This window comes from Podarcis raffonei, chromosome 6 (assembly GCF_027172205.1).
Source record: "Podarcis raffonei isolate rPodRaf1 chromosome 6, rPodRaf1.pri, whole genome shotgun sequence".
Classification (NCBI taxonomy): domain Eukaryota; kingdom Metazoa; phylum Chordata; class Lepidosauria; order Squamata; family Lacertidae; genus Podarcis; species Podarcis raffonei.
This window is the reverse complement of record NC_070607.1, coordinates 95,609,130-95,637,117: the sequence shown is the minus strand read 5'-3', so window position 1 is coordinate 95,637,117 and position 27,988 is coordinate 95,609,130. Positions and strand designations below refer to the sequence as shown.

General features: G+C 49.0%; 1 protein-coding gene across 3 annotated transcripts; it reads right to left on the bottom strand.

Annotated features, from left to right (window-relative positions):
• Positions 1 to 10: 10 nt before the first annotated feature.
• On the bottom strand, positions 11 to 27,988 carry FAM110A (family with sequence similarity 110 member A). 3 transcript variants are annotated; one of them, XM_053394636.1, is made up of 3 exons: positions 5,118 to 5,288; positions 1,821 to 1,852; positions 11 to 1,320 (listed from the first exon to the last, which is right to left on the bottom strand). In XM_053394636.1, exon 3 carries the CDS (start codon positions 1,163 to 1,165, stop codon positions 74 to 76), a length of 1,092 nt encoding a protein of 363 aa, XP_053250611.1. In that variant the 5' UTR covers positions 1,166 to 1,320; positions 1,821 to 1,852; positions 5,118 to 5,288; the 3' UTR covers positions 11 to 73. The 3 variants fall into 3 exon arrangements, with proteins under 3 accessions (XP_053250611.1, XP_053250609.1, XP_053250612.1); XM_053394634.1 differs by lacking the exons at positions 1,821 to 1,852; positions 5,118 to 5,288 and adding an exon at positions 27,903 to 27,988; XM_053394637.1 differs by lacking the exon at positions 1,821 to 1,852.

Below are 27,988 nucleotides of genomic sequence, written 5' to 3'. Positions count from 1 at the left end.
AAACAAACGGTGGGGTGGGGAAAGTTTGTTTGTTTGTTTTCCTCGCTTCCTGTTGGAGCCCGCCAAAGTACCCCTATACGTTGGATACCGTTTGGGACTCTCTGGCTTGCCGTAGTCCATACAGCCACTTGATGACCCGGGCGTTGCGCTCAATGATGGAGATGCCGTAAGGAATGCGCTCGGCCTGCCTCTCCTCCAAGGTGATGGCGCTGCGGCGAGAGCGGGTGCCCTCCGAGCTGGCCGTGCTAACGCTGTGGAACTTGACGGACACAATGTCCGAACTGGCCCGGGTGAAGCGCTCCACCTCCACGTCCCCCATGTCCTCCGGGTCAAGGCCACAGTAGTTGAAGAAGCGCTCAAGGTCCGCCGTCGCCCGGGAGTACCGGTCGCTCAGGTCTGATTTGGAGCGGTGTAGCAAGGTCTGGCGCCTGGCGCTGTCTGTCCGCAGCTCGCCGCGGGGGCTGGGGGAGCCCAGGGGGCCAGCGGACAGGATCTTGGCCTGCGCAGGGGAGGAGGGGACCGGCGTCAGCTGGATGCTGGGGACGACCCTCGCCCTCAAGGCCCCGCAGGGCCGGACGTCCACCCTGCGCACGGCGACTGTGCTGGGCGGCTTGGAGGAGGCCGAGCTTTGGGACAGCTTGCTCATGCCTTCCACCGGGTGGCCCTTCTTCCTTGGGGTATCCGGGAGGCTCCCGGGGCTCCAGCCCTGGCCCCCTGGCCCCCACTTGTGCTCTGCGGGGCTCTTCTCCGGCTTGGGGAACGACAACGGGCTGTCGCAGAAGTTGATCAGGTTGTTGAGGATCTCCAGGTTCAGGGAGGTCTTGGCGGCCCCACGCGCCTCCGCCCGGCGTCCTCCTTGCGGGGTCTTCCGGCTGGGGGTGAGCATCACCCGTCGCACCCCTGGGGTGAAGAGGGGCTGCTTGAGGAACAGAGCCCTCACCGGCTCCTGTCTCGTGCTGGCCACCTGCTGGCTCTTGACATACTTGGCCTTGTCCGCTTCCAGCCTCTCCACCGCGCTGGGCTTCTTGGCGGCAGCGCCGGCTGCCGGCCGACGGAAGTACTCTGGGCCCTTGTTCAGGATTCGGAACGGCATGGCCGAGGTGAAGGGGGCAGCGGCCGGGACGCCTTTCATGGCGTGGCTGGCTTGGAGGGTCTCCACCGGCATGGCACTCACCGCAATGCTTCTAGACCACTGCCGTGTCCCGTGGCAGGGAAGGGGTTGTCACATGTCACAGAGGGCAGCCCGCCCTGGAAAAACGTCGCTCCGGCTTGCCTCCCCGCTCTCGATCAACAGGAGTCCGCTGCTGGCCTGACACTTTGCTGTGGAGAAGGAAAAGAGGGCAAAATCAGTGCTGGGGACCCAGCAAGCTTCCTTGACCCTGCAGGTCTTTTCCACCCCTCCTGGCACAGCTCGAGTGCTGCTGTCGCTGCTCCAGAGCCGGGATTTCTGTGCTGTCGTCCCCTCAGACAAACAGCACCCGGCAGACAAAGGCAGGAGCTGGCGCTGGGCAGAGAGGGCTGAGCGCTGAGCAGCCTATTTCAAGGCAAGGGACCGCCCACCGCTTTCAGACCGGGCTGTCCCCGCTGGCCAATCGGAGAGGAGAGAGGCACTTCAAATGGGGGCCTCAGCCTATCAGGAGGAACCTGGGGAAAGGGAGAGAGGAGGGAGGCGAACTCATTGAATGAAAATAGCCCTGGAGAAAGAAAATCAGTTCCCGTCTGGACCTCCTGCCAGCTCCAGCCTCCACTCGGCTATTATTATTATTCCCTACCCTCCTCCTCCTCCCACTTCCTCCTGCCCCCCCCCTTCCCAACATCACCTGTGCTCTTTCCACATACTAGGATCCGACAGCTTTAAGAGAGGGAAAGAACAAGCGGAGGAGGCAGCGTCATCATTCAAAGATAAAGCCCTGCTTCCTTTCAAATGTTACTAGATTCGCGTAGGTATTATCTGCCAACCTCCCAGTACATCACAAAGAGCAAGATTCTCCCCAAAGACCAGATGAAGGAACAGATGATCAGCCGCAGCTTTTCCACAGGGGAAAGGAGGGGGGATTGTTGCAGGAATTTATGCATAGGTTGGGGGGGTTGCCCCTCCAGCAGATATCATGCACATGCAGCCCACTACCAAAATCAGCACAATCGCTTTTGTGACTTTTGTGATTTGTCCCCACAAAACACTTCATCACAGTTTCTTCCTATCTATTCAAAGGGCCTTTGCTGCACAATACCAAGTGTAAGAATTCACTGATAAATGTATCTATGTACTGGCTCACAGGGAAAACTTCAGAAATTCATATAGACATGTGAGCTCAGCTGCTTAGCAGCCCCTCTGCCTGAATGATAATCCCTGCCATCCTGATACCCGAGTGCCAGACAGGTAGCCATTCCAGAAATAACAAACCCAGATGAAGACAAAAGGGTGTGATGAACTTGGCTGGGAAACAGGGAAATGTAAATATCTCTTTTGTTACACTTGATGGGTGTTTGGTGGAGGGCAAGGGGAACCATGGGGCAGGGTCCAGGATGCTCAGATTACGGCCACCAGACCTCCCCTTTCATGATGTAACCATGATGTATTAGTGATGTAGTTGGGGGGGTGTAACATGGGGATTAGCAGCTAATAAAAGTTTGGGGGCTCTTTTGTTCGGGGCTTCCATCTTGTTCCACCTTGTGGCAGGTGGGAGTCCTGTCGCGACAGTCTTCAGTAAAGACCAAGCCTACTGGCTGCTGTTTTGCTCCGGTATTCCTGGCTAGTGTCCTTGTTTTTTGTCCAAGGGAACCCTCAGATTTCTCTGTTAACAGGATAAATAACACCCCAAGTGGGGAGTGGGGCAGCATCTCCCAGACCCTCACGCAGCGATGGCACGCTCCCTGCTAAGTACACAAGACAAGCACGGCTGCAGGAACAGGCCGGAGGGCCACCGAGAGCCCAGCATCCTGTTCTTGCAGTGGCCAGACAAGTCCTTGTGGTCCAAAATCCCAGGCATCTCCAGGGAGGTCTAGGACAGACCCTGGTCCTGGAGGGCTGCTGCCAGCCAGTGTGAACAATACTGAGCTACAGGGGTGAAAGGTCTTATCCATTTTAATGAAGCTCCCCAGCGTTCCTATGTTCAAAACAGCTGGTGGGCACCAGTTTGGGGAAGCTTGCTTTAGAACAAAGAGGGGAATGGGGAAGAATTGAAAACCACCCATTTTTGGGGTGGTGCTAGACCAGGGGTCAGCAAACTTTTTCAGCAGGGAGCCGGTCCACTGCCCTCAGTCCTTGTTGGGGGCCGGACTATATTTTTTGGGAGGAAATGAATGAATTCCAATGCCCCACAAATAACCCAGAGATGTATTTTAAATAAAAGGACACATTCTACTCATGTAAAAACATGCTGATTCCTGGACCGTCCACGGGCCGGATTGAGAAGGTGATTGGGCCGGATCCGGCCTCCGGGCCTTAGTTTGCCTACCCATGTGCTAGACATTCCTCTCTTGGCTACCCACCCCCCTTCAAATCAGGATTTTGGTTTTGTTACGTACAGTACAGATCTGTGTCGTTTTCTGTATTCATATTCATAGAATCCTAGAGTTGGAAGAGACCACAAGGGCCATCGAGTCCAACCCCCTGCCAAGCAGGAAACACCATCAGAGCACTCCTGACATATGGTTGTCAAGCCTCTGCTTAAAGACCTCCTAAGAAGGAGACTCCACCACACTCCTTGGCAGCAAATTCCACTGTCAAACAGCTCTTACTGTCAGGAAGTTCTTCATGAATATATTCATTCTGAATTGTGGCTGGGGTGGCATGATAGGAAAAAAAATCAATTCAAAACATCAATGGCAATTCTTGGGAGCTACAGCTGCCCTCCCAAAAGACACACTCTGTTTAATGCTAGAAGATTACAGCACAATTTTTGCATTAAAAAAAGCCAGCGTTTGAGAAAAACGGGGAGAGCAGGGTTGGAGGCAGTCATGAATCAGGAAGAAGAAAGAGAAGATGATTTTCTACCCACAGGGTGGCAGGAAGTCCCAAAGGCTTGTCCCCCCCTTTCTCTCATATGTGATAGTGAATCCCCCACACAAAAGCATCGCCCAGACCTGGAGCCTTTTTTAACCCAAAGCTACTTCTGCCTTCTCCTTCCTCTCCCCGCCCCCTATCCTCGCAAGAGAGGCATTTTAAACAGTTTGCAACTGCTATTGGTACCTCATTAGCCAGAAGGATTAGCAGCAGGGGTTGCTCAAATGTCTGGCAAGGGGGGAAAGAGGCTCATCAAAAGCTCAGGAAATGGTGGTAGACAGTGCTGGGCTCTCCCCATATGAGGGAGTGGGGTGTCTGCTGTTCTGCCCCCCCCCCCAGCACGAGCTGACAAAAAAAACTAAACGAAAGGCAATTAAGAGGGAGCTTCCATAAGGCCAAAAGATATCTGGCCATCGCTGCAAAAGAGGTTGTAGAACACAATGCAGATACCCCCTATGTAACCCCAAAGAATTTGGCTTTTTATTTTTTAAGAGAATGGTTCTAGTCTTCATGATCACACCGTTTCCACTTCCCTCCAACAGTATTATTATTTTTATAATAATAAAAAAATGTACCCAAGGACAAGTTGTTGTATTGTGTGACAATGAGATGCAATATGTCCTATGGTCACTGGGGTGCCCTCCCAGGGAAAAACAGGACCTTGCCAACAAAGGTCCGTATAGTAAAAGCTATGGTTTCCCCAGTAGTGATGTATGGAAGTGAGAGCTGGACCATAAAGAAGGCTGATTGCCAAAGAATTGATGCTTTTGAATTGGACTGCAAGAAGATCAAACCTATCCATTCGAAAGGAAATCAGCCCTGAGTGCTCTCTGGAAGGACAGATCCTGAAGCTGAGGCTCCAAGACTTTGGCCACCTCATGAGAAGAGAAGACTCCCTGGAAAAGACCCTGATGTTGGGAAAGATTGAGGGCACAAGGAGAAGGGGATGACAGAGGACGAGATGGTGGGACAGTGTTCTCGAAGCTACCAGCATGAGTTTGACCAAACTGCGGGAGGCAGTGGAAGACAGGAGTGCCTGGCGTGCTCTGGTCCACGGGGTCACGAAGAGTCGGACACGACTAAACAACTAAACAACAACAAACACCCTTACAGGAACAATCAAACCTATAAGAACTACACTTTCAGATCAGTCCAAGAATCCGTGCGACCCAACGTTTGGCTTCCCACAGTGGCCACAAGCAGATGCTACCAAGGAGGGCACAAGGAGCACAGGGAGAGAACCACTTTCCCCCTGTTATTTGCCCCCTAGCTATTGACATCCAGATAGACTGCCTATGAACCAGGAGGTTCCATTCCATTATGATGTTTCCATTCACTTGTGTTTCTACCTGGCCCTTTCCCCAACGGGCTCCATGCATGCTTCTCTCCCGCTTTTATCCTCACAACAGCCCTGTAAAGTAGGCCAGTCGAAGGAGAGAGTAGACGGCCAAAGACCACCCAGTGAGCTTCATATCTTAAGGAGGATTTGAACTCGGGCCTGGTCTGAAACCCGGCTATTTCCAAAGTGGATGGCGCTACCCCCTTGTGGGTGGCGGGGTTACATAAGGGGTACGAAGAGGCCAATGGGGTGCTGGAGGTGTAAATGATTCCAGACTTTGAGAAGTTAGTATCACCAGATCAGGTTCATCAGAGAACCATAGAAGGAACCCCAGGGATCATCCAGACCAACCCCCTGCAATGTAAGAATCTCAGCTAAAGCATCCATGACAGATGCCCCCCAACCTTTCAAGCCCTAAATGGCCTCAGCCCAGCATCCCTGAAGGAATGTCGCCACCCCCATCATTCAGCCCGGATACTGAGGTCCAGCTCTGAGGGCCTTCTTGCAGTTCCCTCACTGGAGAAGCCAAGTTACAGGGAACCAGGCAGAGGGCCTTCTCGGTGGTGGCGCCCGCCCTGTGGAACGCCCTCCCAGCAGATGTCAAAGAGAAGAACAACTACCAGACATTTAGAAGACATCTGAAGGCAGCCCTGTTTAGGCTCTGAGGGCTTTCTGATGGTTCCCTCACTGTGAGAAGCCAAGTTACAGGCAACCAGGCAGAGGGCCTTCTTGGTAGTAGCACCTGCCCTGTGGAACGCCCTCCCACCAGATATCAACTATCAGACTTTTAGAAGGCATCTGAAGGCAGCCCTGTTTAGGGAAGTTTTTACTGTTTGAAGTTTTATTCTGCTATTAGTGTTCTGTTGGAAGCTGCCCAGAGTGTCTGGGGAAACCCAGCCAGATGGGAATAACAATTATTATTATTATTATTATTATTATTATTATTATTATTATTATTATTATCTCTGCTTAAAAACCTCCAAGGAAGGAGAACCCATCACCTCCCGAGGGAGTCTGTTCCACTGTTAAACAGCTCTTCCTGTTTGGTTAAATTGATTAAACTAAATCATTTTAACTGGATTTTGAATAAATGCGCAATTGATGTGCAACTGTTCCGAATTTTATTGTGTTATTGTCTTCTTTAGTAGGTCATGCCAACAGCTCTTTTGAATAACGCTTTTTAGGTAGGACAGGAGACAGTGGGGCGAGTTTACGGAACAAACCAAAGTAGCAGTGGCCTGAAAGAGTTAGCGACCCACCGGTCTAACTGCCACATCACACTGGCTCCTGTAAGGGCGAGTGGCAGACAGTCCATCAAACTGCCTGCCGTGCATCTAGCTCAGGGGTCAGCAAACTTTTTCAGCAGAGGGCCGGTCCACTGTCCCTCAGACCTTGTGGGGGGGCCAGACTATATTCTGGAGGGGGGGAAAATAAATTCCTATGCCCCACAAATAACCCAGAGATGCACTTTAAATAAAAGCACACATTCTACTCATGTAAAAACACCAGACAGGCCGCACAAATAACCCAGAAATGCATTTTAAATAAAAGGAGACATTCGACTCATTTAAAAACACGCTGATTCCCAGACCGTCCGCGGGCAGGATTGAAGAAGAAGAAGAAGAAGAGTTTGGACTTTATATCCCGCCTTTCACTCCCTTTAAGGAGTCTCAAAGCGGCTAACATTCTCCTTTCCCTTCCTCCCCCACAACAAACACTCTGTGAGGTGAGTGGGGCTGAGAGACTTAAAAGAAGTGTGACTAGCCCAAGGTCACCCAGCAGCTGCATGTGGAAGAGCGGAGACGTGAACCCGGTTCCCCAGATTACAAGACTACCGCTCTTAACCACTACACCACACTGGTGAGAAGGCGATAGGGCCATATCCGGCCATATCCGGCCCCCGGGCCTTAGCTTGCCTACCCATGATCTAGCTCATTTTGCTAACATCTCCACCCAAAGGCATTTTGGAGAGGGAGCCCCAAAGCAAACTAGGTAGTCACTGGGAGAGCCAGGATGTTGTGCTGCTTTTAAGTCTGATTTAGCAAGCCTCTTCGGAGAATATATCAGGCCTTCGACAATGGGCTTTCTTCCCCCGCTCCACCAGAAGCCGCATCTTATCTGATGTCCAGGAAAGGATCTGTGCAACTCTTTCAGTGAGTAACACTTTGGGAAATTCTGAAGCGCCAGTCACGGTGGAGTGGGGGTGATGGCACACTGTGAATTTTCAGCTTTCCATAGAAGAAAGGATCATAGAATTGTAGAGATGGGAACCAGAAAGTCATCCCTGCAATAAGAATCCAAAGAAAAGAGAAGGGATTCAAGACTTACACACACACCACTAACCACTTTTGAGGCTCACCTGTCTATTCAACAAACCGGAAAAGTTAAGGACTTTGAACAGGGCACAGCCTGCAGCAGCGGCAGGAATCCATGAACATGAAGAGATTAGAGAATGTGTGGCCTTGGGTTATCAATCCTTTGGCGGGACGTTTTCAGTTATCTGAAGGAGCGTCTCCACCCCCACCGTTCTACCCGGACACTGAGGTCCAGCTCTGAGGGCTTTCTGGTGGTTCCCTCACTGCGAGAAGCCAAGTTACAGGGAAGCAGGCAGAGGGCCTTCTTGGTAGTGGCACCTGCCCTGTGGAACACCCTCCCACCAGATGTCAAAGAGAACAACAACTACTAGACTCTTAGAAGACATCTGAAGGCAGCCCTCTTTAGGGAAGCTTTTAATGTTTACTGTATTATTGGAAACCCACAAGCAAGATTCGAACACAAGACTCCTCTCCCTGCCCTCCTGCTATTTCCAGCGACTGGTTTTCAGAATCATAGAATCATAGAGTTGGAAGAGACCACAAGGGCCATCGAGTCCAACCCCCTGCCAAGCAGGAAACACCATCAGAGCACTCCTGACATATGGTTGTCAAGCCTCTGCTTAAAGACCTTCAAAGAAGGAGACTCCACCACACTCCTTGGCAGCAAATTCCACTGTCAAACAGCTCTTACTGTCAGGAAGTTCTTCCTAATGTTTAGGTGGAATCTTCTTTCCTGCAGTTTGGATCCATTGCTCCATGTCCGCTTCTCTGGAGCAGCAGAAAACAACCTTTCTCCCTCCTCTATGTGACATCCTTTTATATATTTGAACATGGCTATCATATCACCCCTTAGTCTCCTCTTCTCCAGGCTAAACATGCCCAGCTCCCTTAGCCGTTCCTCATAAGGCATCGTTTCCAGGCCTTTGACCATTTTGGTTGCCCTCCTCTGGACACGTTCCAGTTTGTCAGTGTCCTTCTTGAACTGTGGTGCCCAGAACTGGACACAGTACTCCAGGTGAGGTCTGACCAGAGCAGAATACAGTGGCACTATTACTTCCCTTGATCTAGATGCTATACTCCTTTTGATGCAGCCCAGAATTGCATTGGCTTTTTTAGCCAATTACTGATTAGAAGCATTACTGATTCCAACCATGGAGGCAAAGTATAACCATTGAGGCTGGAGCCCACTGATATTTTTCAGCAAGATGCCTTGCGAGGGTTTTTGGTGGTTCCCTCACTGCAAGAAGCAAAGTTACAGGGAACCAGGCAGAGGGCCTTCTCGGTGGTGGCACCCGCCCTGTGGAACGCCCTCCCAGCAGATGTCAAGGCAATAAACAACTATTTTACTTTTAAAAGACAACTGAAGGAAAGTTTTTAATGTCTGGTGCTGTATTGTAAGCTGCCCAGAGTGGCTGGGGAAACTCAGCCAGATGGGCGGTGTATAAATAAATTATTATTATTATTAATATTATTATTATTATTATTATTATTATTATTATTATTATTATTAATTAAGCCAGACTTTTCCAGACAACAATTCCAGGTTCCCTCATTTAATATGGCACTTGTGCCTGGCCTGTTTGTAGCAATACTCTCAGACTGAAGATTCGCCACTGCAACATCCGGTTTCCCACAGCCATCAGTCACATGCTGCTGGGAACCCCACGTGAAGAATGTGAGAACATCAGAACAGCCCCTCTGGATCAGGCCAAAGGTCCGTTCTGACTCAGCATCCTGTTCTCACAGTGACCCGACCAGAGGCCTGTGGGAAGACCGCAAGCAGGACATTGTGGGATTGTTAAAAAAAAATGTTTTTAAACCCTCAAAGTTGCTTACAAATAGCTAAAGTAATAAAATCAAGAAAAATCTGCAACCCTGCTTTAAAATACGCAAAAGTTAAAATACTAAAATGTATTAAAACCACCTCCCCTTTCTCAACATCTGGGTAAGGTAAAGGTAAAGGGACCCCTGACCATTAGGTCCAGTCGCGGATGACTCTGGGGTTGCGGCGCTCATCTCGCTTTATTGGCCAAGGGAGCCGGCGTACAGCTTCCGGGTCATGTGGCCAGCATGACTAAGCCGCTTCTGGCGAACCAGAGCAGCGCACGGAAACACCGTTTACCTTCCCGCCGGAGCGGTTCCTATTTATCTACTTGCACTGGTGTGCTTTCGAACTGCTAGGTGGGCAGGAGCAGGGACCGAGCAACGGGAGCTCACCCCATCGCGGGGATTCGAACCACCGACCTTCTGATCGGCAAGTCCTAGGCTCTGTGGTTTAACCCACAGTGCCACCCGTGTCCCAACATCTGGGTAGGCGTGTCTAAACAAGAATGTTTTTAGCAGGCACTGAAATGAGTACAGTCGTATCTTGGATCTCAAACGCCTTGGCTCCCAAACAAATCGGCTCCCAGACGATTGAAACCTGGAAGTGAGTGTTCCAGGTTTCGAATGATTTTTGGAAGCTGAACGTCCGGTTCCGGGAGTCAAACGGACTCCCGGAACACATTCTGTTTGAGAACCAAAGGTACAACTGTACAGTGAAGGCGGTCGCTTGCTTCTCAATAGGCAGGGGTTTTGTAGGCGCTGCCCCCTGAAGGAGAACTACTTGGAAATGATTTACAGATGGTATTTAACTCGGAGTAGGCTTATTAAGATGAATAAGACTGAATCAGATAAGTGCAGGAGATGCAATGAGATTGAGGGTAAGTTCTTTCATATGTGGTGGACCTGTAAAAGGGTAAAAAGAGTATTGGGAAATAATTTATAATGAATTGAAAAAAATGTTTAAAAGCACCTTTCCAAAAAAAGCTTTTTGCTGGGGGTAATTCAGACTGAAATTCCCAGGTGTCAAAAAAGGTTATTTATGTATGCCACTATGGCAGCCCACGTTTTGTTAGCCCAAAAATGGAAAACGAGCAAGGTCCCAACCAAAGAAGAATGGCAACTTAAACTGATGGAACATGTGCAGCTTGCAGAACTAACTTATAGAATAAGAGAACAAGAAGAACATTCATTTAAAGAAGATTGGAAAATGTTTACTGAATATATGGGGTGGAATTGTGTACACTTGAAAACATTGGCAGCATTAAGATAAATTCAACAGTGTGAATAAGTTTTGCTGGAAGTAATAATGGAATAGTTTATATAAACTATGCAAGGATTTATGCTATGCAAAATGAACCATGGAAAAAGAAGAAGGGAAGTCACTGATATTTTAAGGTTGTCTAAATTATAAAGAAGGCTGATCACCGAAGAATTGATGCTTTTGAATTATGGTGCTGGAGGAGACTCTTGAGAGTCCCATGGACTGCAAGAAGATCAAACCTCTCCATTCTGAAGGAAATCAGCCCTGAGTGCTCACTGGAAGGACAGATCCTGAAGCTGAGGCTCCAAGACTTTGGTCCTCTCATGAGAAGAGAAGACTCCCTGGAAAAGACCCTGATGTTGGAGAAGATGGAGGGCACAAGGAGAAGGGGACGACAGAGGACGAGATGGTGGGACAGTGTTCTCGAAGCTACCAGCATGAGTTTGACCAAACTGCGGGATGCAGTGGAAGACAGGAGGGCCTGGCATGCTCTGGTCCAGGGGGTCACGAAGAGTCGGACACGACTAAACAGCAACAACAAATGAATATTCTAAATTGTAAAACAGAAAATTTAATTAAAAATACACACACACACACACACACACACACACACAAAGTGTAGGCACTGCCACACTGAATGGTCGAGTCCTTACAATCAAAGCACTAGCAAGAAATCCGTCTTTTAGTAGGTAGTGGCTCCACTTTGGAACTCCCTGCCTATTGAGGCAGGTGCCCTCCCTTTACTATTTTCAATACCTGCTTAAAACATTTTTGTTTAGGCGGGCCTATCTGGACATGCAAAAGGTGGCATGCGTTTCTGAGTCTCTTTTTAACTTGCTTTTGCTTTTAATTATATTTGGTGTGTTTTTATTTCACTTGTTTTCAACTGCCTTTCATTGATAAATTTAATGGGTGTGTTTTTGCAAACTGCCTGGAGGTTTTATTGCAACATTTCCAAACATGAAATGAAATAAACAAATCTGCCGCCGAAGGCAGTTGCCTCACTCTGCCTAATGGTGCAGCCGGATGGCCCTGCTCAGGCGGATATTGTTCCGGCACATGGGACTGTATTATAACTAATAGCCATGGATAGCTACTAATTTGCCAAATCCCCTGTGGAAAAGAGCAGTGGAGAACAGCCTGTAAGCAAAATGAAAAGGTGAAGAGAGGAAGAAGAGGAAGAAATGAACTGAAGTTTGTAGCAGCTGCTTCTGCGAGCCAGAGCATTTCAGCTGAAGAAGATTTGGGGGTTGAATCCCAAGCCTGTTTGGCTGGGAGCAACTGCAACCGAATGCAAGAGGAGTTATTTCTGGGTAGACATTCTTAGGATGGTGCTGTTCAGGGCCGGATTTAGGTATGATGAGGCCCTCAGCTACTGAAGGTAACGGGGCCCTTTATATGTCCAGCTGTCCTTTGTCAACAACAAATTGTCGCTGTTTATGTGTTGAATAAAGTGTTTTCGAGGTTACCAGCATGAGTCTGAACAAACTGCGGGAGGCAGTGGAAGACAGGAGTGCCTGGCGTGCTCTGGTCCATGGGGTCACGAAGAGTCGGACACGACTAAACGACTAAACAACAACAACATGTGTTGAATATATGCTATATGGTAATTTATGGACCTAATAGTAATAATAATAATAATAATAATTTATTATTTATACCCCGCCCATCTGGCTGGGCCTCCCCAGCCACTCTGGGCGGCTTCCATAAAAACCAAAAATACAGTAAAATATCACACGTTAAAAACTTCCCTGAACAGGGCTGCCTTAAGATGTCTTCTGAATGTCAGGTAGTTGTTTATCTCTTTGACATCTGCTGGAAGGGCATTCCACAGGGCGGGCGCCACTACCGAGAAGGCCCTCTGCCTGGTTCCCTGTAGCTTTGCTTCTCGCAATGAGGGAACCGCCAGAAGGCCCTCGGCGCTGGACCTCAGCGTCCGGGCAGAATGATGGGGGTGGAGACGCTCCTTCAGGTATACTGGACCGAGGCCGTTTAGGGCTTTAAAGGTCAGCACCAACACTTTGAATTGTGCTCGGAAACGTACTGGGAGCCAATGTAGGTCTTTCAAGACCGGTGTTATATGGTCTCGGCGACTGCCCCCAGTCACCAGTCTAGCTGCTGCATTCTGGATTAGTTGTAGTTTCCGAGTCACCTTCAAAGGTAGCCCCACGTAGAGCGCATTGCAGTAATCCAAGCGGGAGATAACCAGAGCATGCACCACTCTGGCGAGACAGTCCGCAGGCAGATAGGGTCTCAGCCTACGTACCAGGTGGAGCTGGTAAACAGCTGCCCTGGACACAGATTTGACCTGTGCCTCCATGGACAGCTGTGAGTCCAAAATGACTCCCAGGCTGCGCACCTGGTCCTTCAGGGGCACAGTTACCCCATTCAGGACCAGGGAATCCTCCACACCTGCCCGCCTCCTGTCCCCCAAAAACAGTACTTCTGTCTTGTCAGGATTCAACCTCAATCTGTTAGCCGCCATCCATCCTCCAACCGCCTCCACTCACACAGGACCTTCACCGCCCTCACTGGTTCTGATTTAAAAGAGAGGTAGAGCTGGGTATCATCCGCATACTGATGAACACCCAGCCCAAACCTCCTGATGATCTCTCCCAGCGGCTGCATGTAAATGTTGAAAAGCATGGGGGAGAGGACAGAACCCTGAGGCACCCCACAAGTGAGAGCCCAGGGGTCTGAACACTCATCCCCCACCACCACTTTCTGAACACGGCCCAGGAGGAAGGAGCGGAACCACTGTATGACAGAGCCCCCAGCTCCCAGCCCCTCAAGACAGTCCAGAAGGATGTTATGGTCAATGGGATCAAACGCCGCTGAGAGATCCAGCAGAACTAGGAAACAGCTCTCACCTTTGTCCCTGGCCCGCCGGAGATCATCAACCAGTGCGACCAAGGCAGTTTCAGTCCCATGATGAGGCCTGAACCCCGACTGGAAGGGATCCAAATGGTCCGCTTCTTCCAGGCGTGCCTGGAGTTGTTCGGCAACCGCTCGCTCAATCACCTTGCCCAAGAATGGAAGATTTGAGACTAATAGGTATCTAAAGCCATTTACACATAACAAAGAGGAGCCTAAACAACACAAAACACTGTTGCTGTGTGTAGGTTTTATTTTATTTGTTTTTTTATCTTATATTTTGGAAACGTACATCCATTTTTTCCCTTTAAATTTTTTGGGGGCCCTAAGAGAGTGGGGCCCTAAGCTATACAGTGTTACCTTTTTGGTTTCTGTGGAAGCCGCCCAGAGGGTACAAATAAAAAATTATTATTATTACTATTATTATTATTATTATTATTACCTCTGGTTCCGAACAGGATCCGTTCCGGAGGCCCGTTCGCAACCTAAACAAAACACAACCCGCGCCCACGAGTGAGCGGGTCGCAATTCACCACTTCTGCGCATGCGCATGATGTCATTTTGCACATCTGTGCATGCGCGAGCGACGAAACCCAGAAGTAACCTGTTCCGTTACTTCCGGGTCACCGCGGGACGCAACCTGAAAACGCGCAACCTGAAGCAAACATAACATGAGGTATGACTGTAGCTTGTTTAGCTTATACAGTGGTACCTCTGGATACGAACGGGATCCGTTCCGGAGCCCCGTTCACATCCAGAATCAAACGTAACTAGCGATGGCACATCTGCGCACGCGCGTGTCCCTTTTCGCAGGTTCTGCGCATGCGCGTGACGTCATTTTGAGCCTCTGCGCATGTGCGAGCGACGAAATCCGAAGTAACGTGCTCCGTTACTTCCGGGTTGCCACGGAGCGCAACTCGAACATGCTCAACATGAAGCATATTCAACCCGAGGTATGACTGTACGTAGATCCGGCACTGGTGCTGTTAGACCGGAAAACATAGAGCGTTTTTTATACTGAGTCAGGCAGTATTGTCTTCACTGACTGGCAGCAGCTGGAGATGCCCCAGAGAATTTAACCTGGATGCTCTACCACCGAGGGGCCTTACTCGGGTCTAAAAATGTTAGCCTCAGACTGTTTCCCCCACCCCACTGCCACTTATCTTGGGCCCGTCATTCCCTTCCTCTCCGCCTAACCCGCCTCACAGGGTTGTTGTGAGCAAACCAGCCTTGAGTGCCTGCCAACCCCAGAGTGCCTTGGAGGAAAGCGGAGATAAACACGTGATCAAATAATAGTAGTGCACAAAGTATAATAACTACATGGATCAGGTGTGCAGGTCTGAGTAGCATGGGTTGGCTTGTCATTGTAATAACCTTGGAGGTGGAGACATCAATTCTTTGCGCTGCTCTCTGCATTGTTTATGAATCAGCACCTGGGCAATAGAATAGAACCACACTGCAGGTGTGTCGCTAGGAGTGATCCAAAGGAGCATGGGCCTCAAATCTTTTTCCAAGTCACCCGAGTTTTCCCCTTCATGGATCACTGCCCAAGTTTTGGGGAGTAATTAATTCAGAGCCTAGGGCTTGCTGATCAGAAGGTCAGCAGTTCAAATCCCCATGACGGGGTGAGCTCCCGTTGCTTGGTCCCTGCTCCTGCCAACCTAGCAGTTCAAAAGCAAGTCAAAGTGCAAGTAGATAAATAGGTACCACTCTGGTGGGAAGGTAAACGGCGTTTCCGTGCGCTGCTCTGGTTCGCCAGAAGCGGCTTAGTCATGCTGGCCATGTGACCCGGAAGCTGTACGCCAGCTCCCTCGGCCAATAAAGTGAGATGAGCGCCGCAACCCCAGAGTCGGCCACGACTGGACCTAATGGTCAGGGGTCCCTTTACCTTTACCTAATTCAGGGGGAAATGAACTGGGGGGTGGTTAGTGGGTAAGACATTGATTTTTGGGGGAGGGGGGGGATAAATTAATTTTAGCTGGTTTTATCTACAGATGATTAGGGGGAAATGAACGGGGAGAACTGAAGGAGAATTTAATTTACTTCCAAGAGGATCTCCTAGGAAAATTCATTGGGGTTTATATGCTGAAGGGGAACGGATTTGGGGCAATCTGGAGTGGGGCACAAATTAACTGAGGAATTTTCCCTGGGAGATCTGGATGGGAAATTAGCAGGCTTTGCGTGATTCATTTAAAGATATGTGATCCTAACCTCAACAACCTGGGAGCAAGTCCCACTGAATTCAACAGGACTTACTTCTGAGTAGATATAACTGGGATTGGACTGAAAACCTGCAACTATACCTAGAAGTTTACACTTGCAAACTATATGCAAATCTGTGCCTATTGCCCAACGGCTCCAAATCTTTTAAGTATCTGGCAACACCCCTGTGGTATAGTCCCATCCCAACCTGTTGCTTGCAAGTTGCTTGGAAAGGTTGGTGGAGGAAAGGTGTTCCTTGAGTCCGAAAGCGAGGATTTCCCCGTAATCCATCAATTAATTACAGGATTGCAAAAAAACTACAACACCCCAAACCCTGCAGTTTAGTAAGTGGTTAAATATACCTCTCCTGCCAGCCTGGGATATAGTCTAAGATTGCAACAGGAGAAGAATGTCTACGTGTCATCACAAGGGTGTTTGCAATGTGGGAGGCTGAAACTATCCTGCCCTCCAGGTTTGGGAAGAAACATGTCAGCAGTCCAGGCTCCTCAAGACTCAACCATCAAACCGACAACAGAGGCATTTGCAAGGTCATGCCATGCCACCAGCAATTCGCACAACCATCTGTTTAATAATAATAATAATAATAATAATAATAATAATAATAATTTATTTTTTATACCCGGTTTCCCCAGCCACTGGGCAGCTTCCAACCAAATATTAAAATACAGTAATACATCAAGCATCAAAAGCTTCCCTAAACAGGGCTGCCTTCAGATGTCTTCTAAATGTCTGGTAGTTGTTCTTCTCTTTGACATCTGGTGGGAGGGTGTTCCACAGGGCGGGTGCCACTACAGTGGTACCTTGGGTTAAGTACTTAATTTGTTCCGGAGTTCCGTACTTAACCTGAAACTGTTCTTAACCTGAAGCACCTCTTTAGCTAATGGGGCCTCCTGCTGCTGCCGCACTGCCGGAGCACAATTTATGTTCTCATGCTGAAGCAAAGTTCTTAACCTGAAGCAATATTTCTGGGTTAGCGGAGTCTGTAACCTGAAGCGTATGTAACCTGAAGCGTATGTAACCCGAGGTACCACTGTACTGAGAAGGCCCTCTGCCTGGTTCCCTGTAACCTCACTTCTTGCAGCCAGAAGGCCCTCGGCGCTGGACCTCAGTGTCCGGGCAGAACGATGGGGGTGGAGACGCTCCTTCAGGTATACAGGACTGAGGCCGTTTAGGGCTTGGAAACATATTGGGAGCCAATGTAGGTCTTTCAAGACTGGTGTTATATGGTCTGGGATGAATGAGTCTGACCTCCGGGAAGCTGCCTTATATTAAGTCAGACCAACAGACCACCAAGCTCAGTATTGTCTACACTGACTGCCAGAGACTCTCTAGGGTTTCAGGCAGGGGACAAGACCAGCCCTAATCTGGAGCGGCCATTGGGGGTTGAACCTGAGACCTTCTGCATTCAAAGCAGATGCATCTGACTTATGCTGAGTCAGGCCCACCTAGATCAATACTGTCTGCACTGACTGGTAGCAGATCTCCACGGTTTCCAGACAAGGGACTTTTCCAGTTTCAATCCTTCTCACAATAATCCATGATAAACTGGTCACACCTGGCTGCTGGCGGAGGTCTTAGTCAGGCTCAGCCGGCCTGTGGTTTCTGACAGCTCACTAGGCATGGTCTTTCTATTTCCACACCCAGGACTAGCAACTTGAAACAGAGGAGGAAAAACTGCTATTCCAAGGAAGGTGAATTCTAGGCCCAAAACCACATGTGGGATAGACACAGTTGTGTGCCTTTGTTTCTCATTTTGACCCTTTTCCCATGGGCCTGTATGTAATAATAATAATAATAATAAATTTTATTTATACCCTGCTCTCCCCGGCCACAGCAGGGCTCAGGGCGGCTAACATCAATAAAATCATAGTAAAAACATAATAAAAGGTAAAGGGACCCCTGACCATTAGGTCCAGTCATGGCCGACTCTGGGGTTGCGGCACTCATTTCGCTTTACTGGCCAAGGGAGCCGGCGTACAGCACGGTCATGTGGCCAGCATGACTAAGCCGCTTCTGGCGAACCAGAGCAGCGCACAGAAATGCCCTTTACCTTCCTGCCGGAGTGGTACCTATTTATCTACTTGCACTTTGACATGCTTTCGAACTGTTAGGTGGGCAGGAGCAGGGACCGAGCAACGGGAGCTCACCCCATTGCAGGGATTCGAACCACCGACCTGCTGATCGGCAAGTCCTAGGCTCTGTGGTTTAACCCACAGCGCCACCCTTGTCCCAAAAACATAATGGGGGGGGTTTAAAATACAGGTTAAAATGCAATTTAAAATGCAGCCTCATTTTAAAAGTAGCCGATAGATCAAGACCATAAGGGGAGGGAAACATAAGGGTCAGACTCAGTCCAAACCAAAGGCCAGGTGGAAAAGCTCTGTCTTGCAGGCCCTGTGGAAAGATGTCAAGTCCCGCAGGGCCCTAGTCTCTTGGGACAGAGTGTTCCACCAAGTCGGGGCCAGTACTGAAAAGGCCCTGGCCCTAGTTGAGACCAATCTAACCACCTTGCGATTTGGGACCTCCAAAATGTTGTCATTTGTGGACCTTAAAGTCCTCCGCGGGGCATACCAGGAGAGGCGGTCCCGTAGGTACGTGGGTCCTATGTATTGCAACATAGAAAGCTGCCTATTGTATGTTCTGATTCTTTGGGTGGTTCCTGATGGGGCGAAACTGAATTAAATCAGAGTGGGGGTTAAATATGGCTTGGCATTTTGATGACAAGTATATTGCGTGGACAGACATTGCTAAAAGCAATGAAGGTTTGAGAAGTCCTGATCCCATAATAAACACCCACCATGTTCTACTAGGGTGGTGGGTTTGGATACTGAGATCCAGGTTCAAATGTTCACTTAGCCATGAAGGTCAGGCAGATTCACCACTGCTCAGCCAACTCTACCTCGCAGGATCAGTGTTGGGATGAAATAAGAAGCTGACGGAACAGTTCTGCAGAACAGCAAATCCTTCATCACATCCCAATGACAGCTTGCCAGAGTTCCTGAGGAGGAGCCACGCCACCTCTGGGGTTTAGGCATGTCCTGGGATGACTCAAGAGGCTAACCTGCACGGCGCCTGGCGAACCAAATATGGAAGAGGAAGTCCCAAGAGGGGTGAGAAAAGGGAAACCACAGAAGTCAGATCCAAGCACAGGCTGTTCAGGAAAAGACTGAGCAACCGGCAAAGTACTGGAGAAGTCAGGACAAGAAATAATAATAATAATAATTTATTTATACCCTGCCCATCTGGCTGAGTTTCCCCAGTCACTCTGGGCGGCTTCCAACAAAACACTAAAATACAATAACCTATTAAACATTAAAAGCTTCCCTAGCTGCCGCATTCTGGATAAATTGGTTTCCGGGTCACCTTCAAAGGTAGCCCCACATAGAGCGCATTGCAGTAGTCCAAGCTTGAAAAGCACAGCTTCTGCTTCCTGTTCATTTACTCAAGCACATGTCCCACCCTGTCCCAGAGGCTGAAGGTGAACAGCAAAACATCTATTATGAAAACAGAAATTAAACCCATCCTATACCCTAGGAGGCTGCTCTAGGCTCCTTTGGAAAGAAGGACAGGATATCATTAATGTTATGGGACGAATGATGAAAGTGGGACCTGCAGTAAAGTTTGGTGGACTTTGGGCTCTCCAATTCCAGCAGCGCTCTGTGGGACACGAAAATGTGGCACCTCCCGCCTTTTGCACTCCATTCCACAGCATTGTTGGGGTGCCCCCGGCAGTGTGGCCCTCCTTGAGGTCAAACCGGTCAAGCTACCCTGAAACCGCCTCTGCAAAGTGCTCCTGATCAGGGTTCCAGCCAGCCACATCAGGAAGCTCCATTCCATACTTCCACCTTCCTGGTTTTCCACCTCCCCTGCCTTTTCCAACAATCAGCTGCATTCAGACCCCATTTGGCGAAGTCCACTTGCTTATGTGTTTGCACAAAGTTTTGGGGACGTTAGACACAGGTTTTGGGGGGGGAACATCTTATTTGTTTGCAGGGAGGTTATATGACAGGGCATCAAGCAAGGCTTTTCCCAAACTTTGTATTTCCTTTTCACTTTTCTTAACGGCAGAAATGGATTTGTTGAGCAAAGGCACGAAATCAACTCTTATTTATGCAACCTGAGTTTGTTAGTATGTGATTGTATCACACCTGAAAATGCACACGCATCCCTTTTAGCGGGATCTATCTATCATCTATCTATCTTTCCTTTCTTCCTTTATTTCTTCTGCAAATACTGGTGCTTTCCTGAGGCTGCTGATTCCTCTCTCTTGCTGCAGAAGCGGCGATGGCGAGGCTTACGAGTGACACACATTATTGCCTTTCTGCTTTTCTGAAACCAAAACAGTTCAAAAGCAAAACAGCAACTCCTAGTCTCCACCCAAAAAACCAGACAGGAGGAAATTCAAACCAAACAAACTTTTGTTATGCAGATTAAAAAATGCCGATGAAATTAATCACTTCTATTTCAATCTGGGAACCGAAAAGCCTTCTGACCATAAGAGCTAATCACCAAATCATTTATTGGGTATGGAAATTCCACTGTTGGTGTTTTACAGCTCCTATTTTGGAAATGTGATGTTTGTTGGGTTTTTTGCCATTTTTTTTTAATAAAAGCACAGAAGTCAGATGACCATCTCTCAGGAATTTTAAAGCTGTGTTTCCTAAATCACAGTGGGTTGGACTTGAATGTGTGGAGGAGAATTGGGGAGGGGGATTCATTCTCAAAGGGACCCCACATGTGTGGCGTTACCGTGCTTCCCCTCCACAATATTGATATCCCCCATACTCTTCCATCATAAAAAACCCCAAGTACCTAGTCCTCATAGTTGGAATATTTCTGTTGAGAAACACTAGTGAAATAGCCTGGCTCCCTTTGGTCCCAGGCAGGACTTGTGCAAGTTAATTATCACTTTCTTGAGCACGTTTGTTCTTCCCACCCATAGCATGAGCTCTTCCTGGGCTCCCCTGATAACAAGTTTAACTGGTTGAGAGGCCTTGAGGTGGAGGCTATTCTGGGCAGCGGACACAAAGAGAATTGGTTGTGGGATGTTCATCGCTGCGGTACTGAACCTTCCCAGGTTGTGCAGGGGAAGGAGAAAGGCGTGGTGAATTCCCCCCCCCCATTAATGGAATGCATTATTACTACATCTACATGGCACTTTTTGGAGCGACAAAGGCAGGATTTTTTTAAAAAGGAGACGGGAAAAGCAGTAGGCGCTTCCAGTCTGTGGGCTGGGATGACAGCCGAGGACAGAGAGAAAAGCAACGATAGCAACTATTTTGAGCAGATACGGTGGCGAGGTCTGAATATTCATTTCAGCTGGAGACAGAAGAGGCGGGTGCCCTTTGGGAGTGGAGTAGAGGAAGGCAGGGAGTCCACAGAGTGGGTGGAGCCACAGCCAATGAGAGTCGGAGCCAAGGAAGTAGTTTTGCCCCCGTCCTTGTCCCTGCCAAGTTCTACAAGCATGGCCTGCCCGCTCGTGAGACAAAGTGAGGCACTTGCCTCAGGCGGCAGCAAGAGCTGCTCAACGGAGGAACAGTCTCCCTTGGAAGGTTAAGGGCTCTCCTTCCATGGAGGTTTTTAAGCAGAGATTGGATGGCCGTCTGTCATGGATGCTTTAGCTGAGATTCTTGCATTGCAGAGACTGGACGAGACAACCCCTTCCAACTCAATATTTCTATCCATTTCTTGCTCATCATCACGGGGTTTGGGTTGGGTGTTCATCAGTACACAGATGACACCCAGCTCCACCTCTCTCTTAAATCAGAACCAGTGAAGGCGGAGAAGGTCCTGTGTGAGTGCCTGGAGGCGGTTGGAGGATGGATGGTGGCTAACAGATTGGGGTTGAATCCTGACAAGACAGAAGTACTGTTTTGGGGGGACAAGGGACGGGCTGGTGTGGAGGACTCCCTGGTCCTGAATGGGGTAACTGTGCCCCTGAAGGACCAGGTGCGCAGCCTGGGAGTCATTTTGGACTCACAGCTGTCCATGGAGGTGCAGGTCAATTCTGTAGGCGGTTGTCTACCAGCTCCACCTGGTACGCAGGATGAGACCCTACCTGCCTGTGGACTGTCTTGCCAGAGTGGTGCATGCTCTGGTTATCTCCCGCTTGGACTACTGCAATGCGCTCTACGTGGGGCTACCTTTGAAGGTGACCTGGAAACTGCAATTAATCCAGAATGCGGCAGCTAGACTGGTGACTGGGGGCAGCCGCCGGGACCACATAACACCGGTCCTGAGAGATCTGCATTGGCTCCCAGTACGTTTCCAAGCACAATTCAAAGTTCTGGTGCTGACCTTTCAAGCCCTAAACAGCCTTGGTCCTGTATACCTGAAGGAGCGTCTCCACCTCCATCATCCAGCCCGGACACTGAGGTCCATCTCCGAGGGCCTTCTGGTGGTTCCCTCACTGCAAGAAGTGAGGTTACAGGGAATCAGACAGAGGGCCTTCTCGGTAGTAGCACCCGCCCTGTGGAACGCCCTCCCTTCAGATGTCAAGGAAATAAGCAGCTATCTTATCTTTAAAAGACATCCGAAGGCAGCCCTGTTTAGGGAAGCTTTTAATATTTAAAGCTGTATAGTTTTTAACACTCGATTGGAAGCCGCCCAGAGCAGCTGGGGAAACTCAGCCAGATGGGCGGGGTATAAATTATTATTATTATTATTATTATTATTATTACTATTATTCAAGTGACTGGCCCTCATGATCATCGGTAGAGGCTTCCCATCTTCTCCCCAACTCCCCCCTGCCTTCAAGGCGCGTCTCTTGCAGTGTGTTTACAGAGGCTCAGAGCAGAGTGACAGGAGCTGGGCGGGAAGATCTAATCTATGGAGGAGGCAGAGAAGTTTCTGATGAGCCATTCCAGAGACACCTCTAAACTTTCCGCACCCTCAGCGCCTTTGGGTGCAGCTTGCGTTTCCGTGCCTCCCACGTCTTTTCCTTATTTTGCAAACACCGTGTCTTCAAACAGGGTGAGCCAAGGTGCTAAATAAATCCTGAAATTATAAGATGATTAAAAACAGCATGCACCGTTTAAATATAGACGCGGGGTTTGCAAAATAAGACGTCTGTGCAAATGTGGTCCCTGTGCTGAATCAAGGATTAAACTCCTAGTTTTCATTGGCACGGGGGAGATTCTGCCCAGCGGTATCTTCTAAAGACCGGTCCTTGCACCCAGGACGGGCCTCTTTGCCAACCTGGTGCCCTCTAGATGTTTTGAACTACAACACCCAGTACTGGCTTGGGCTCATGGGAGTTGTAGTCCAAACCATCTGGAGGGCACCAGGTTGGCAAAGGTGCCCGCCCTAGGTGCCAGGCATGAAGGTACTCCAAGGAAGACGATTTGCCCAGAAAACAGAGTCCCAAGCTACCACAACATCCAACTGCCGAAATGAGGTCCTTTGGCCTTCATTGTGTTTGACTACTCTGTGCTGGGCCTCATTATCTGTCTGTCCTAGAGACGTCCTGACTCCTGTTCTTTTTCATGCAAACAGAGGGGCATCATTCAAACTCGGGTGCTGGGAAATCGCAGACTGCTGCCTGCCAAACAAAGGCTGTTAATCAGTAACACTGATTCTTTTTTTAAGTGTTTGTCTCAGCATCCATTTCCTAGGTTTGAAAGCTCTTTTCTGATCTTGACTTGCATTTGTTTGAATTTTTGAAGTTGGGATGTCCTGGAAAGCAGCACCAATGTTCTGGATGGAGAAGACTTGAGCAAATGGACCGCCAGCTTCGGTTATTAAATGCATGGGGAACAAATTCAGAGGACTGGTCTACCGATAACTATTAGCTATGAAAGTTCAAGCCTTATTATACTGATTACTTAAAGGCATTTTTTTATTATTATTAAGTTGTCAAAAACTCTTGTTAATTTGTTAAGGAAACTCCATGTGCAGAAGCAGTCTACCACTGGGAATAGGGTGCTGCAGGCAAACAAAAGGGGAAGGCTGTTGCCTTCATTTCCCTGCTTGTAAAAGTAAAGGGACCCCTGACCATTAGGTCCAGTCATGGCCGACTCTGGGGTTGCGGCGCTCATCTCGCTTTACTGGCTGAGGGAGCCGGCGTACAGCTTCCAGGTCATGTGGCCAGCATGACTAAGCCACTTCTGGCGAACCAGAGCAGCGCACAGAAATGCCGTTTACCTTCCCACTGCAGTGGTACCTATTTATCTACTTGCACTTTGACATGCTTTCGAACTGCTAGGTTGGCAGGAGCAGGGACCAAGCAGCTGGAGCTCTCCCCATCGCGGGGATTCGAACCACCGATCTTCTGATCAGCAAGTCCTAGGCTCTGTGGTTAAACCAACAGCACTACCCGTGTCCCTTCCCTGCTTGTATCCTTCCCTAAATACTTGGGAGTAGGGGTTAAGTCAGATCCCCGGAGTCCTCACAATGCATTCATTGAGCATTCGCCCTGCTTTGCTTGTAGGGAGGTTAGATGACGCTGTGTCAAAGCCAGCGTTATCCTGCACTTTCCAGTGTATCATTTTTCCTTGCTGGGGGAATCGGGTTTGTTGTGCAAGCGCTCCAAACCAACCACAATTGCGCAAACCTGAATTTCCCAGCATGCCACAGAATCTCACCCGAAAATAGTAAGAAAGTCTGGAAGCTCCAGGGGGCTTTTTCAGGATGGAGGGAGGGAAGAGGCCCCCCCACACCAAACTTTGCTATCAGATAGAAGAATGTTGGAACTAAAAAGAGAGAGGTCGTCACCTATCACATCAGGGAGGTTTTGGCTTCAAGGAGTATCTGAGAATGTTTGACCACAGTCAAATAATGCGTGAGGAACGGATCATATTTCGTCAGCCAACTGCCTGGAATTACTGCAAATAACAGGACGGGCCGCAGGCAACTCAGTTTTTGTTAGATTCACTAATTACAATGGGCCTAAGTGAGTCATGCCTGTTAATTTCAATGAGCCTACTCTGAGTATGAGTAATGCTGGATGCAACCCATTAAGCTCTAATTCTCCCTGCCTCGTGCTTAGGCTCCTTCTCATGGTTTTTAGGAGAAGGAACAAGATCTCAAAGGAAAGGATCACAGAATTGTAGAGTTGGAAGGGACCCAAGGGTCATCTAGCCCAACCCTCTGCCACACAGGAATAAATCAGAATCAGGGGTGGTAGCACAGTTCACCAGCCTATTTTCACAGCTCTTTTTTTCTATTTTCTCAGTGCCCCGGACGTCAGAACATAAGAAGCACCTGCAGGATCAGACCAACCGCATCCTGTTCGCACAGGAGCCGCCAACCAGATGCCTGTACGAAACATGCAAGCGGGATTTGAACACAAGACCGTGGAGTACCAGCAACCAAAAACATTTCTGCCTCCAACCGTGCAGGCAGGGGCTAGCCATGACTGATAGCCCTCTCCTCCATGAATTTGTCCAATCTAGCCAACTAGGCTGGTGGTTATCACTGCCTGCTGTGGGAGGGAGTTCCACAGGTTAACTATACACTTTGTGAAGAAGTCCTTTCTTTTCTCTGCCCTGAATCTCCCAACTTTCAGCTTCCTTGCATGTCCAGGAATTCTAGTGTTGCGAGAGCCGGAGAAAAGCGTTTCTGTCCACTTTCTCCAAGACATCCTGCTTCACCCGGAAGCACAGTGCACAAACAGACTGTCCCCTTCCCAGGTGCCATAGCTACAGGGGAGGGCCAGCTGGGGGTTTTGCCCTGGGAGAAGAAAGGCGCCATTGAGGATCCCAGCCTATGTGTGTGCACACTAATAATAATAATAATAATAATAATAATAATAATAATAATAATTTATTATTTATACCCCGCCCATCTGGTTGGGTTTCCCCAGCCACTCTGGGCGGCTTCCAACAGAATATTAAAATACAATAAGCTATTAAACATTAAAAGCTTCCCTAAACAAGACTGCCTTCAGATGTCTTCTAAAAGTCTGGCAGTTGTTGTTCTCTTTGACATCTGGTGGGAGGGCGTTCCACAGGGCGGGCGCCACCACCGAGAAGGCCCTCTGCCTGGTTCCCTGTAACTTGGCTTCTTGCGGGGAGGGAAGCGCAAGAAGGCCCTCAGCGCTGGACCTCAGTGTCTGGGCAGAATGATGGGGATGGAGACGCTCCTTCAGGTATACTGGACCGAGGCCGTTTAGGGCTTTCAAGGTCAGCACCAAATGCACGTGGGGGTTGCCCCTGTCCTGACCCACCAGGTGCCATCCTATGCCATTGAGACACTACTAGGCTCCACCCCGGTCTCAGTTGGCCCCACCCCTAAGCTCCCAGGCTCCACTGCTTCTCAGGAGAACCCACAACCCTACGTCTGCTCTGTGTGGGTTGACCGTATTGTACTTCCTATTATATATGCACTATATGATTCTCTCCTAGATCAAGCCCACCCCAGCAGGGTGTTCTGCATGTTGCCCCCTTTGAGAAAATCCCTTTGCAGGCTCCCCACTGCTGCTGCTCTAACTTCACAACCCCCCCGCCAGCAGTGCAATTCCATGCATGCTTACTCGGAAGTCGTCCCCACTTTTCTCAATGGGCCTACACCCTGTAAGTTTATGCTTGCAGCTTTGGTGTAATCACACAGCATCCAGTTCAACTATGGAACTCCTTGCCACAGGAGCCAGTGATGGCCGGTGAGATTGGGATGCTGGACTAGATAGGCCATTGGCCTGATCCGGCCATCTTGTCTTACGCTCTTATATGGATTTGATAATAACAGTGTTGCTCAGCAATTATTCCTCTGTCCCACATCTGCCCGGCTTATCCTAATTATAGTGTGGCTCAAGAAAAGCACCTCTGAGGTGCATCATGCCAGAACTGCTGGCTTGTGTCGAAACAACAACAACCACCTTTATAAAGCAATGTAGGTAACTTTAAACAGTGAGCCAAGTTACACGGCCAAAACAAGCGAAGGAGCAAATGTTCCCTCCCTCAGGAGGTTCCTCTTTTAGAAACCTACAAGATCTATGGTGTGAAAGAGGAAACAACACACTTCTGGAATCAGTAATGCTCAATTAATAAGCAAAACCTGCAGAGCCTCTCATATTCTTTGGACAAAGAAAGGAAACAAGCCCCCGTTTTTGGGATCCGTTGGCCAGCACCCCCCTAGCTAATGAACGCTGCAAATTTGCACCACTGCAGAATATATTTCCTTATCTACTGGGGAAAGTCCGTTTTTTAACTTTTTTATAGGTTTTATTGCTGTAAACCGCTGTGATTTTTTTAAAAAAAATCATAGAGGTATACGAATATTTTTATACACAATAAAACTCGGCTCACACATTCAAACACCACAGCATTTTATGCTTCAGAGTGCGTGCCTCTACACAACATGCACTAGTAATAATGTCTGCAGGGTTTCATTAATCAGTAAAGCAGAATTTTCTGATCCGGTACCAAAGGGAAGACGGTGCTATTTCACCAGTTATATCGACTCAGAGGTGGTGACAGAGAGAGACTCCTTTGCCGGTCAAAAAGGACACACTCTGGTGCCACAACACACAACCTCGCCTCGTGGGAAATAACCCTGGGAAATGTCTCTTCCTTTCTTCCAATATCCACCTTTGAGGCTTCCCCAGTCCACCATGCATATCCGGCTGTTGTCCCTAAGTAAACCAAGCTGCGTGCCTTTGCTTTGGAAAATGAAAGCAATTAAAACAGAACAAAATAAGGCTAAAAGTCTACAGCTGCCCTAAACGATACGGAGCCAGTTCCTTGCTTGGTCTCTCCTTCTGACCAGAGTCTCTTGGCCAGAGAGATCTTTCCCAGTCTGTTCACTGGAGGCGATGAATAGCGACCCTTGGAACGACCTCCCACCGGCGGAGCGCACTCCACCACTAAAGAAAGCGCCCGCGCTATATCTGTTGAATTTCTGCCTGCAGCGCCGCAGCTGAAGCCCTGCGAGAGATGTATTTTGGGGGGGGGGGCGTGGACTGAGGAAGCAGAAGCCTTGCGCTACTCAAAAGAACCATCTGGCTTCGAGCCTCTTGGGACAGCTGCCCTTCCGGTCTCCTTCCCCTCCCCAGATTATACCTCGTTCTCAAAAATGATCAACCAGAGAGAGAGAAAGAGAGTCCTCCAAGGGCTGGCATTTTACCTGTCCCAGGTGAGGCTCTTGGATTCCAGAAAACCGACCGACCAGCCAGCCAGCAGCTCCCCAGTAATAAACTGCTCGCTTCGGTG